Here is a 14,255-nt window from a genome sequence, read left to right on the forward strand (position 1 = left end):
ACTCAACTTTGGATCCCAATATTGTTGGACTACAAGTCCCATCATCCCTAGTGAGAAGGGCCATTAGTCAAGAATGATGGGAGTTGTAGTCCAACATCTTGGGACCCAAGGTTGCTCTAAAGAAAAAAAAGTATTGCCAAATGCATGTAAGCTTTAGATCCAATTGTTAAAGGGTGCTAACCAAATGAAGAAGCTAAGCGCAGCATGTTACACTGCCATGTTTTGTTCAGATTGATACCACCATTCAACAATGGCAAACCTTCAATTACAAACACATTATTGGTGGTTATTCCTATGGTGTAGCAAAGTTTGATACCCTCTAAACTAGGGATGGATAACTTATGATCCTCCAAAAGTTGCTGAACAACTTCCACTGTCCCTGAACATTGAACATACCGAGTGGGACTGAGAGATGGAATCCAACTCCACCTGGAAGTTACAGGTTTCTCGTACCTGATCCAAAAGTAATAATCCACTCATCCTCCTATTTTTCCATGCCCACACATCCCTTGCAAAAATTTGGGCAGTCTGTTCTCAGACCTTAAAAGGCTAGCAGAAGAGCTCTTTCTCCTGGCAATGAAGGTCATTAACCCTTTAAAGCCAGAATGAAAAGTACAGATATACAGCTCCCACAAAGTTGCCATTTCCTAGCTGAGTAGCAGCAAAAGGTTCTTTGCACTGCCTCTTTCAACTTAAAAGGGCAATACAGCTGGATTCGAACAAGTGGGACATCATGGACCTTTGCGATCTTCAAATATTTGAGTGAAGAGCTCTTCCCAGGTTGAACAAAATTTCAACCCCCCTATTCCCATTCCTAATCCGAAGAAAAGGAAATCTAAGAATGTTGCACATGATCTCCTAAGCATTGCACATCAATTTGCTATTAATACCAAAGTATACCTTATTTCATTCAAGTTACTCAAAAACAATGTACAAAAACAATGAAGTTGTTCTTAAACTTTTGGAGACAGCTGTTCAAAACAAGAAATCCCAACTGTACCACCACATAAACTTCCAAGGATTTTCAAAATTGGTGAATAGCTTTAAAAAGAAAAGGGACAGACGTACCTAAATCTAATTCAAACTTAGTGATGTTACATGCAATAAAACAGGAGTCAAATACAGAGATTTTCTTTCAAGAACAGAATTCCTCTCAGTTCCCCTTACCTTCAAATCTCTATGAACAATGGGAGTTTTGCATTGATGCAGCCTAGCAACAGCTTCACAGGCATCACAAAATATCCTTAGCACTTCTGGCTCAGTAAAGCCTGTCTGCAATCTCTGGTTCATCTGATTCACTACCTGCCCAGCTACAAAAAGGAGACAGATATTACAATAATACTTTAAAGGGGATGTTAGCACAGTGAAAACACTACTTATTCAAAACAGAAACATTTTAAATCTCTGACCAACTATGAGTGTTGTTTTTTAAAAGTTGAAGTACCACATTAAGACTCTCATTTACCAGAGCATAAGCACCACTGAATTCAGTTGGACTTAATTCTGAAAAGACATTTTATTTTATATTATTTTATTTATTCATTCATTCAATTCATATACCACCTTTCATCAAAAGATCTCAGGGCGGTTCACAGAATAAAAAGTAAGATTGCACTTTTAATATAAGAAGGACTATCATATGAAAGTAACTATTGTATTTTAGACAAATTTTTATATTTAAAGTGACAGAGACTTACCACGACAGTATTCCATTAAGATGAGCACTTCCCAAACATTATCACTAACAGAATTAACAGCACAATCCAAATACCCTACAATGTTCTTGTGCCCAGACAGTTCTTTCTGAAAAAGGAAGAATAGTTTAGGAATAAAGAAATAAACTTTTTTTAAGGGCTGGAATTATGCATTACCATAATTAGCCTAAAATGTCATAGCCAAAGCTATCTAAAATATTACTATTATTATTATATATTTATTTATATCCCTTCTTTTTCCCCTCACAAGACTCAAGGAAGTTTACAGATTAACATTCCTAATTATTGCAGTCATTTTCACCATCCTCAAATATTCTATCATTTTCCCCTCCCACTCCTGAACCGTAGGTAAGTTTTCTCCTTTCCACTTTGTTGCAATTTGTGTCCTGGCTGCTGCGCAAGCATAAAGCAAGATGTTAATTCTATCCTTCGGTATTTTACTCGGGATCATACTTAACAAAAAAATTTCAGGGCTCTTTTCAAATGTAAATTTCAACATTCTTTTCAAATTGTCATATACTTTATCCCAGAATTCGGCAACCTTCGGGCATGTCCACCAACAGTGGTAAAAACTTCCTATTTTCTCTTGGCACTTCCAACACCTTCCCTCTCCTGTTTTATAGATTTTAGCAATTCTTTCCAGGGTTACATACCATCTGTGGAACATTTTCAAAATGTACCAAGGAAGAAAATTAGGAATGTACCAAGACAGAAAATAATGGGGGAATGGAAATATGTTCAAGATTACTTGGAAAAAGAAAACATAGAGAACAAGAGAGTGATGTGCTTAGAGTGAAGGTATAAGAGGAGAGGATTAATTGGTAAATACGGAAAAGGATTTAAGGCTGAAAAAGTAAGAGGTATAGCAAGGGAAAGTGAATAAATAGAGGGAAGCGTGTGGTAAATAGTTGGAAGTGTTTTTTGAATATTTTTATATGTTTGTATGTTTTTCTTTTTCTTTTTTTTCCTTGTCTCTTTTCTTTGCTTTTTTTTCTTTGAGTAAGAAATTTTGTTTCTAAGAAGACAATGAATGCATTTTGTATTGTCTTATAATTTTGGTATATTTTTTATTATGATTTGAGAGTGATTGATATTCGTACTTGTATTTTGGTTTTTAAAGAAATCATAAATAAAGATTTTTAAAACTTAAAAAAGGAAGTTTACAGATTAACATGAGATTCACTAAAAACATGGGAGCAGGGGATATATAGATTTTAAAATCTATTAAAACTACTGATAGTTACAATAAAGGCAGTATGGCACAATCCCTTTCATTAAAAACAGCTACCCCAAAGCCTATTGAAACAAAATAGTTTTCACCTGCCGGCAGAAGAACAAGGAGGGAGCCAGTCTAACTTATCTAGGTAAGTTCTAAAGTCCTGGAGCAGCCACTGAGAGGGCTCTGTATGCCTGTGAGGGTGGCAAGAGTGAGAGAAGGCCTCTTCCAAAGTTCTCAAAACACAAGTGGTTTTGTATGAGGGAATATGATCTTTCAGACAGCTTGGACCTGAACCATGTAGGTCTTTATAGGTCTATCAGCACTTTAAAACATTTGCTTCTCATTATTATCTTGACTAAACAGTCTGATCATATCCAATGTTGTGTGAGCAGAAGGCAGCTTGTACAACTGGTTTGTTGTTGTTTTTGCTCCTCCGCCATTAAAACCCCTGCCCCGCCATGCCAGAACCCCCCTCCCAAGGGTCAAAGGGAGCTACTAGACAATGTGGGACAATGTGCTGCTGTGGGAAGAACTGTCCACAATAAAGGACCCCTGCATGAGCAGTTCAAGATTCCTCTGCCTGTTATTTGATACAAGTGATGATGTTCTGTTCAACATCTCTGTCTCACCACCAAAACTGCAATTCCCAGGGTTCTCAAGGAAGACAAAATGACTGTTAAACCAGTATGTCTGGATTGTAGGTGTGTCCTGAGAAAGAGGGGAAGGAAAAGGTTGTGAGAAAGCGGAACAAGAGGGATACACGTCCCACACTGCAGGTTAGGTTTAAAAGGGTGGGTTACAGATCTGAAGAGGTGGGGAACTATAGAATTTATGTTTTGGTTCAGAAGTCACATTGGACCATACCGGTAGTTAAAATTAAATTATGGTTTTATATGAATGAGAATTGTGCTGGTCAAAAGTTCTCAATGCACTCCACCACTGCTTTCTTTGTCGCAAGGGGAGAAAACAGGCCACAGGCTGGCTTTGCATTACCCCTGTAGTTTTTTTCTCTTCAAGCAAACAATGGGCAGACGCCAAGGAGAGAAAACAATAATGACTACTGGTTTGTAGGCACGATGAAGTCAGCCTCTGGTTCATTTCCTTCCCAGTGCGCCAAAGGAAGGAGTGGGGGAAAGAGTGCAGTGACACCTTTTGAACCACATTAAACCACAATTTAATTTCAATTATGCTTTAACATAATGGTCAAACCAGGCCTCTGTTACATTCACACTATCCTAGTAAAATGACTACGAAGAGTAATCTGTATTGCGCATGAATGTTATGATAACCTCTATTACTTTTTCCACTATGTTTAGACCACATTCAACTATGATTTAGAAGGAAATGAATAAGCCTAGCCTTTCCCAGGCTCACACACTCTTCTCTTCCAGCACAGCCAGGGGTTCTGAAGCTTTTGCCCACAGAAGTTCCTGTGTCTGTTTGAAAGTAATACAAGTGAAGCCAACATGTTCAAACTTTTTTGTATTAATGCATGCTGGGTATAAAAATGAGTTGCCAGTATTGTGCATGCAGAAAAAATGTCTTTCAATATAGAAGTGGCCAAAGGAAAGGCAAAAAGCTTCTGACTTTTTTGCTGCCTGGGGCTCACTCATGGAATATGTGATGGGACATATATATACAGGGTCTTCAACTTTTGTCTGCCTTCCCAAGACTGCGGAACACTGTCTGAAGTGGCTTCTGTCCTCTGCCATTTGAAGTCCAATTTATTTCACTTTGGATATCTTCAAAAGCCCTTCAACTCCTTGTTCTTCTGCAAGTGGGTGGAACTTATATGTTTTATGCTGTTGTTTTCTCTTGAAAATCAATATATACTGAAAAAATATGTTGACGATAAGGTATTATTTTACTTACCATTATTGTTATTTCTCTTTTGCAGATATTGAGATCAGGCACATTATTAACATACATTCGTTTCAATGCACATCGGACTCCACCATGTGTATGCACAAGTAGCACTGTGGAAAAGCCACCTGAAAGAACAGAGACTAAAGTTTACTAGGTCTATAAACATATTAAGATGCTTAAGTATAAACAAATGATTTTAAAATATTCTTCCTGAGTTACAAATGAGAATCTGAAATGAATGATAAGACAAAGGACAAAAGACTATTATTGTACCCCACCCCTGGTATGAATGACTTGAAGATTGGTAGTGGGTCCTCAGAGAAAACCTCTACCATGCCTACAGCCAGCCAGCCTTCTGCTACTAAACAAAACAAGACCTAGTTCCTTCTCTGTGCACATGGAGAGGACCTAGAGGAGGCAGAGGACCTAGAAGTCGCAGCTGACTAGTAAGCCAAACCAATATTTGTTGACATTTTTAACTACACCAATGTCCAAATGAAACAGAAGAGTTGCGTGAATGCTGTGAAATGCTGGATCTCTATAATGGCTCCAAAGATTGAACAGGACACAAAAGAAGAAAAATGTTGTTACAATGGTTCTGGAAACATTTAATATGGATTCAGCTGAGCTTAACATTATCTGAAACAACACATTGAAAATCCAAGCTGCCATTATACCCTCACATCCAAACACTGCAAATTTCAAGTGCATTCCAGCAGGTGGATTTGAATACAAACCACAAATTTTAAATCTTTAGCATCTATCAAGGCACTACTTTTTATCTCTTTGGACTGTAATATCTAAACCATTCAAGTATCTTTATGTCCCACCATCTTCAGCATGAAAAGAAATCTGCATAATAGTGTTTATGACTTGCTTTTATCTGTTTACAAGATGTTCAGCAGCACATAAAGACTAAACTCATACTTAAAAAGACTAGATGTGCATATTATCCCTGCTCAGTTCATTTCATAGGCATAGTTCTGGAATTACTGTCCAAATAACTTTGGGGCTATAGTTGACAACTCATAACATAAGTATCTACCCTGTATCAATTTACCCCCATCCTACTGCCAGAAGAGTAAGCCTCAAAAGGCAAAAAGCTACCTAACTTCTGAAACTGGTCATGTCTCTGCTATTTATAGACAAGACTCTTCACTGCATTATGCCCTGTGGTTTACCTTCAGTCAGCATTTAGTGTGGAAGCAAATTTGGCATGCAAATACACCTATCTGTCCCAAATCTGTCAATTTGCCCATCTCAGCAGCTTTTGTATAGCTTAATACACAACACTTACGGAGACCAGGTACCTCAAGAGATCCAATAACTTTTCACATGAAACAAGATTTAAGCTGTGGTTGGCCCTATATGAATGAACCCCAGAGATCCTCAGGCTTGCATGTTCCCTCCCCCTTTCCATGCAACAATTCCCACTCCTCCCTGCTTTGCAGAAAGCCACTTGGTCATTTCATCTAAACTGTCAAATTATGGTCTGCTTTTGCCCTACAAACCAAGATCAAATTATGCTGCCATTGCCACTTTTGGAATCTAACACAGTGGTTCCTCCGGTTACAAACTTAATTCGTTCTGGAGGTCCGTTCTTAACCCGAAACCGTTCTTAACATGAGGCGCGCTTTCAATAATGGGGCCTCCCGCTGCCGACGCACAACTTCCGCTCGCATCCCGGGGCAAAGTTCACAACCAGGAGCATCTACTTCTGGGCTAGCGGAGTTCGTTACCCAAAGCGTTTGTAAGGAGGACGGTACATAACCTGAGGTTCCACTGTACAGATAAAGCAAAATGAGAAAAGAAACTTTACTAGGCATCATCAGATAATCAAGGACATGTTAGGTTGGATCCAATGCTGCACTAGCAGAGTTCCATTCACCCAATGGGTTTTCAGTTTCCTTTTATCTCCCCCTCATGCACTCCCACAGTCTCCTAGGCAGGCTATCCCAACCCTGCAGAACAGATTTTAAAGATGAACAGGGAACTGGAGGGCACAGGAGAGAACAGGAAGTTCTGTTGCACAAACAGATCCACAGTATGGATACAAGCCAAAGCATCCAAGAAAGATGATTTTGAACGTGCCTGAAATTCTCTAAGATATTGTTTTGAAGGCAAATCAGATAAAAGCTCAAGACACGTTGAACTTCTTCAGCTGCAGCATTAGTTCCTACTCAAGAGGAAAAAATACCAGCCAAATCAGTATAATCTTAAACCTGTTTACAATCAAACAATCTGTATGTTGTGTTATCCTTGGTCCTTGCCTTTAGGGTAGGGGTAGGCAATCTCAGGCCCGTGGGCCGGATGCGGTCCAATCGCCTTCTCAATCCAGCCCGCAGACGGTCCGGGAATCGGTGTGTTTTTATATGAGTAGAATGTGTCACATTTAAAATACATCTCTGGGTTATTTGTGGGGCCTGCCTGGTGTTTTTACATGAGTAGAATGTGTGCTTTTATTTAAAATGCATCTTTTGTTTTGCTATCGGGGCCTCGGTCCTGTATTAGTTCACTGCTGAAATACAAGGGGTTTCCCCAGACTTACCGCTGTGGGTTGCTGGCACTGAGATGCCGTCACCAGGAGAGCCCTCTCTGTCATCCACCCTGCATGGACCATGTCAGCCTTCGAGGAGGAGAGGATACCAAGAGGCAAATGGGGGAAAGGTGCACATGAGGTAAAAGGGACCCCTGACCATTAGGTCCAGTCGTGACCGACTCTGGGGTTGCGCACTCATCTCGCATTATTGGCCGAGGGAGCCGGCATACAGCTTCCAGGTCATGTGGCCAGCATGACAAAGCCACTTCTGGCGAACCAGAGCAGCACATGGAAACGCCGTTTACCTTCCCGCTGTAGCGGTTCCTATTTATCTACTTGCATTTTGACGTGCTTTCGAACTGCGCAGGTACCCTGTCTTTTTAATTTTAGGATTAGGAATTAATGGGGGTCCTTGTCACAATAGCGGCTCGATGAGGGGTCCTCGAGAAAATTTTGTTGGGAACCCCTGCACTATATACACTAAGACCCAGAGCTAATTTCCTGATCTGATCCCAAGTCCTCTGCTGCTGATGAGCACAAGGTTTATTGAGAATGGAAAAAGTCAAAGGCACCTATTTTGTCTACCCACCCTCAGAAGTCTCCCTGTGGCAAGCACCTACACCTATCCCCCTTTTCCAATCTTTCAAGGCTTGCCTAAACTTGTTACTATCTCAATAAACCAAAGTTTATTATGACACTAACACAGGAACTATTTCGGAATCATAAATACAATGTCAGATATGCACTCATTCTGTTTTCTATTTCCCTTAATAAACTTTGTTTGCTAATTCTGTCATACTTTCTCCTGTAATATTTCTTTAAATCAAAAAATTGTGAGAGGGATAATGTGGATTGAGGTGTTAGCTCTTTCTCTGTACGTACACACATTTCTCCTCAAGATACAATCCCTCTCCTTTCCCATCCAAGCATTTCTCTCTCTCTCTCTCTCCCTCCCTCCCCCCCCTCTCTCTCTCTCACACACACACACTCAACCACTTCATCCAGTTTAAAACTCCTCTCCTTGCTTCCTCCAATCCAGTGTTTTCCCACCTTAAAAAACCCTCCCCACCCCTAAACACCTACCGGTATCTGCCATCCAGAGGTGGGCAGGAGGAAACTGCACACGAAAGGTTTAAAAGTCCATTCCTCTGCCCTCCCACAATAGAACGCATCCTCCACATTTCAAGGTTTTAGTACCCTATACTAGTTCTGAGGGCATCAAACATATCTGAACTTCAGATCAGAGAGCTAAATATTAAAGCATTAAAAGATACTAGAGCAGAGGTTTTCAGATTGTCTGATGACTAGCTCCATTCAGGTGGTCCACAAAAAGGCTGCGTAACAGTCAATAATTTCTATGCTTGGCCCTGTACTTGATTCTCTCACTGCCCCACTGCTGAGACCATTTTGACCACCCTTACTTCTTGGCCATCATTACTGCCTTTGGTTTGGTTAGGTCACAACGGCTGCTGTGAATGTCGAAGCTACAACTGACAAATCCATCCACTTTCTGGCACCTTGTATATAGGGCCTCATGGCTTCCCTTCCTCCTGGGAGCTCTTTCAAGTTTCTGAGCTGCCCATCCAAAGTATTCCTTTCCTGGGACCTGTGGGAAAATTTGAATTACATCAAAACTCACTACTTTCCCTCCTCTCACAAAAGAGACTACACTACTTCTGAAGAAGTGTGCATGCACAAGGAAGCTCATACCAATGACAAACTTAGTTGGTCTCTAAGGTGCTGCTGGAAGGAATTTATTTATTTTGTTTCGACTACATCAGACCAACACGGCTACCTACCTACCACTTAATTCAGCCACTCAAATCTTCACCCACAACTGAACCCAAAGGTGTTTCCCTATGAGTACAAGAACACTGCCTATAACTGTTTACAGCTTTAATTCCTTTCTTGTGCACAATCATCATACATCATAATTATGTCAGGTGATTGACACCTGTCAAAGTTGGCCCATGAGGATGGGGGAGATAGGTCAATGCGGCTTCCTCAGTCCGGTGCACAGCATTTCCCAAACACCTGACAATCAGATGACTGTCAGACGTTTGTGAAGTGCTGCGCACAAGGCTGAATAAGCTTTGCAAGCCATGCACTAGATTTTTGGGAAGTGTTGAACACAGGCTTGCAAAGTGACTTGTGCAGCATTTCCCAGTCAGCTGGTTGTCAAGCTTTTGGAAAGTGTTGCACAAAGGGCTTTGCAAAGTTATTTGCACAGTATCTGACAATCAGCTGATTGTCTGATACTTCAGAAGTGCTGCACAAGGGGCTTTACATACACAACCAACAAGCAGTGCCTATAAAGCCCTTTCAGCCCAGCCTTATGTAATTATGGCATCAAGTATAGGACAGATGGGTATGGGTTGCCTGAAACAGCCTTGCAGGCCAAATGGGGAGGCCTTGTGGGCCACATTTAGCCCTTGGGTTAGAGATTTCACACCCCAGCAATACACAACAAACCAATATTTTTTCTTTGACCATATGCAATTTGTTTTGAAGTGATTATTCAAATAATGTCAACCATGCAAGACAGAAAACTACTTAGGAATACTGTACATCAAATTCATGCCTGTTGGGAAATACCAGTTATTCACAACTCTGGCAAACTTCTGTTTCCAACACAATTTTTGAAAAAAATAAGCTGAAGATAATCTGTAATAAGAATAGGGCATCTATCCAATAAAGTTAAGCACCCTCAAATTCAATTTATATCTATACAAGAATTTTAACTCTGGCTCACTGAAGTCAATGAGACACATGCTTAACTCTGGCTAGTTCGTGCCTGTGGTAACTTTATCAAATTTAACTATCTGCTGCATATCAGAAAGGCAAATTGCTACTATCAGCTTTGCTAATATTTATTTTCTAAGTCAACTAAATAAATTACACTCTTATATTATGCAATTTGAGACTATCTTTCAAACACAACCACAGACTAGGGCTAACACACAAGTATTTGCAGGTAACAGGTTATTCACTTGAAGACTTCTTAATTCTATTTCATTTAAAATATGTAAACAAAAAAATCAACACGAGCTATTTGGCTACTTCAGAGATTCTGGATACTACAGATTATTAACAAAAACTGGAGAATGGGGGAGACTTAATGGCAAACTTCATTATAATCCAGCTACTTCACTGAATACTAGCATAAAAGTAAAGAGCACCGCAGACTTCAATCCACAGGCGAAAAGGAAGGGCTGGATGGATATAAAACAGGCATCCCCAAACTGCAGCCCTCCAGATGTTTTGACCTACAACTCCCATGATTTCTAGCTAACAGGACCAGTGGTCGGGGAAGATGGGAACTGTAGTCCAAAACATCTGGAGGGCCAAAGTTTGGGATGCCTGATATAAAGGAACCATGAACAGGCTTCCCATTCCTAACATCTCATGCACGGCCAGTGCACATGTAGGTAGGGGGAGAAACAGAGCTCTATTAAATCTATCAGGTTCTAACATGCATGGGTACTACTGCTATCCATGGTGCAAATAGATCATTTGCAAAATGTTTTTGAACTGAAGAATGCTCAGGTTTGTTTGTTTGTTTGTTTGAACACTTTCCCACAGCATATCTTAAATAAAACCACAATACATCTAGGTATATTAACTCCTGGTGTATGACATTTATACCTCACACAGAAAAGCATTTAAATGACCACAGAAAATATATTGGAGGAAAGGCACCTTCCCCAATTAAGTAGGTACCAATTAAGATTTCAAGGATGTGGGTGGCGCTGTGGGTTAAACCACAGAGCCTAGGGCTTGCCAATCAGAAGGTCGGCGATTTGAATCCCCGCGACGGGGTGAGCTCCCGTTGCTCGGTCCCAGCTCCTGCCAACCTAGCAATTCAAAAGCATGAAGTGCAAGTAGATAAATAGGTACCGCTCTAGTGGGAAGGTAAACGGCGTTTCCGTGTGCTGCTCTGGTTCACCAGAAGCGGCTTAATCATGCTAGCCACATGAATGACCCGGAAGCTGTACGCCGGCTCCCTCGGGCAAGTGAGATGAGTGCCGCAACCCCAGAGTCATCCGTGACTGGACCTAATGGTCAGCGGTCCCTTTACCTTTACTTAAGATTTCAGGATGAAACTTAGACTTGAGACAAGGTTTCACCTGTGCCAATGAAGCTGCCATCTAGCTGCTCTCAAATGGGCATGGATTATGGTACCTTTGTCCCACAGTACGGACTTTAAGACTAACAAATATTAAAGATTATTTAATGCACCATTTTGGCACCTAAGATGATAGTACTGTAGGAGTATTTAACAGGATCTTTACCATCTAAGGGAAGTAACTTCAAATAATCTGTTTTTCAGGATGATACTTTATAATACAGTTTATTTTACAGATAAGTTTACACAGACACACAAAAATATTTTTTTAAAAGAAGCCACTTGTAATTTACCTATACCCCAGCCCTGGGGAAAGAGTTCTATTACAATCATTGCTTATAAACAGCATTTCCTAAATCTCTAGAAAAAGAAAGAAACTCATAAGCTTTAAAGCTTGCTAATAGCACAACCCTAAAGTTCTTTTTCAACATCAAATAATATTCCATTTTCTAGGGGTAAAGAGCAGAAATATATCCCAACACAATACAGGACTTTACTGCATTCCCACAAATGTATCTACAATAACCCCCCAAAAGACACTGCCCCAAGATGAATGGCACTTCCTACAAACCTAAAAAATAACATTTTTTCCTCAAGAAAGAAGACACACAATACTGTACATTCATTATTTGATTAACATTATGTCTCAAATGCAGCAGCAGCAACTTTTTTGTCAAAAGATATGGACATTTTAAACTACATGCACCATAAACAACACAAATGTTGTGATTTCTATTAAAGGGATACTCCTGTAAACCGTTTAGCTGTAACTAAACTATGAATTCAAGAGTGAATGCCACAATATGGCAAGAAATTCTGCCTCACATTGTAGGACAAAAGTGCACATACACACAGACCCTCTCCCTCTATAAAACCTAGCGTGGCTGGGTCCTCCAAGACAACACACTCCTGTGTATTCCTCACAGAGATTTTCACCAGCCACAGGATTCCACCCTCCCTGCAAAACACATCCTTATCTAAATGTTGTTTACCAAAACTGTGTTCCATAGGATTTACAGTACTTTCTAATATACGGTATGTGCACGCAGCTGGAGTCTGACCCTGACCATCAAGAACACACAACTCCACTGTTAAAGGACATCAGCACAGGCAATCATGACCCACAGAGAAAAAAAAACAATTAGAATGGACGTTGTGGTGGCTTTCACAGAGCCAAACAAAAAGGTGGGTGGGGTCTAACTCAGATTGGGGGCATTAGATCCCCTCCCTATTCCCCAAATATAAGAAGAGTGCCTCTCTGAGGCCCACAGGCAGTTAGGCCGGAGGAAGCTACACCACAGGCAGCTGTTTCGGCACAGAGCCTTATCATATATATACTGTACACTGTTGTCGCACTTGCGCCCCACTTCACACGCCACCTCCGGGATGAGTGCACCGGTCCTAGGCGTGTCAAAAGGTGCGCTTTTGAGAGCAATGCATTCGCCCTCCTGGCTTTGCAGCCGAGCCTGCTCAAGGGGGCAGCTATGGTGTGCAGGTGTGGCCAAGCGCTGTTGGCATTCGCATCTGGCAGTAGTAGCACCTCTTCCCCCAGAGTAACATGCGGGGTTCTTACATCAGAAAAACACGAGAGAGGGGGGAGGGAGGGGGCGGGGGGGAGAGAACACGTCTGCAGCACTTATCGCAACTTACGGGTTCGGCAACTCCGCGGAGATTCCCACCCACACACCCCCTCGGTTTACCAACAGCTGGCGTTGAACGCAGTAGCCATGGCAACAACCGAGACCCCACCCCAAGAAGTCTTTGCACCCGATACCGTGGGGGTCGGGGTGGAGACGGGGGACTTGGCGGAGCCCCGGGTGCCCTCCGAGGCCTCTCCGAGAGCCCACCCCGCCTGGAGGTCCCTGCTCGGCCCTCTTCCCCAGCTCACCTTCCGCCAGCAGCTCCTCGACCGTGACCTGGAAGCGCCCCACGGCGAAGACCCTGCTGCTGCCCACGGCCGGCCCGCCTCCGGCCACAAAGCCCGACACGGCCACCGACGTTCCTCCGCCGCCGCCTCCCCCTCCTCCGCCGCCGCTACTCGTGCTGCCTCCGGTGCCGTCAGACTTGGGCATCCGAGAAAACTTCTTCATGGCGGGCGAGGGGAAGTAGACCCGAGGAAGAGCAGGGCGAGCAAGGGGGAGAAGAAGCCTCTGCGGCCGCCGCCGCCCTAGGAGCCGCCCCTTCTTCCCTCAGGGGCTGGGACAGCGGAGGCTCGCGCCAGTCAGCGCCCGGCCCCGCACTGGGGAGCCCCAGGCTGCCGCCGCTTCTGCTACTGTGGGAACCTGCGCTTGACAACCCCGGCTCCGCCGCGCCTCACATTCCGGGAAGGAAAGTGGCGTGTTATGTGTGCGAGGCGAGCCTAGCCTCGGCCACCCCCGCCTGCAGCGCCGTATCTCTCCCCTTTTCACACGCGCGCGCTCTCGCGCCCGCGCTTTTCTCCTCACAGGGGAAAAAAAAGAGAGACGCTGTGAGGGACGGAGAGACACCTCCCCCTCCCTCTCCAGAACGAGGCTGCAGGCGCGCGCGCCGCCCTTTAACGTTTCGGCGCGCGCGCGCGGCTGAGAGGAAGGGCGAGAGGGAAAACCCGAAATGGACTTCGTGGCCCCCTTCGCCCTCTCGCGCTGCTGTCAAATACTTCCAGCGTCTCCCTGCTTGCTTTTTTTTTTTAACCCCTTCGCGCAAGCCAAGGGAGTTGTTGTGGGGGACGTGGCGGGGGGAAGAATCATTGCCCTGAGAGAAGGGAGGGAAAGGCGAGCCTCGCCTCCTCCCCCAAAAAATGAGGTCTGCGCA

General features: G+C 43.0%; 1 protein-coding gene across 4 annotated transcripts in view; it reads right to left on the bottom strand.

Moving 5' to 3' along the window:
- BMP2K (BMP2 inducible kinase) overlaps window positions 1-13,907 on the bottom strand; it is a 39,795-nt gene extending 25,888 nt beyond the window's left edge. For 3 of the 4 annotated variants that reach the window (XM_035111591.3, XM_035111592.3, XM_035111590.3), the window contains exons 1-4: window positions 13,354-13,907; window positions 4,807-4,925; window positions 1,698-1,803; window positions 1,168-1,310 (exon numbers count right to left, since the gene is read on the bottom strand). In XM_035111591.3, the coding sequence (XP_034967482.2) occupies window positions 1,168-1,310; window positions 1,698-1,803; window positions 4,807-4,925; window positions 13,354-13,555 (570 nt within the window). In that variant the 5' untranslated portion in view covers window positions 13,556-13,907. Of the gene's footprint in view, window positions 1-1,167; window positions 1,311-1,697; window positions 1,804-3,563; window positions 3,643-4,806; window positions 4,926-13,353 lie in introns of all 4 variants that reach the window. The other variant, XM_088660606.1, reaches the window with a different exon arrangement.
- Between the last annotated feature and the right edge of the window lie 348 nt (window positions 13,908-14,255).

Source organism: Zootoca vivipara, chromosome Z1 (genome assembly GCF_965207765.1).
Source record: "Zootoca vivipara chromosome Z1, rZooViv2.hap1.1, whole genome shotgun sequence".
Taxonomy (NCBI): Eukaryota; Metazoa; Chordata; class Lepidosauria; order Squamata; family Lacertidae; genus Zootoca; species Zootoca vivipara.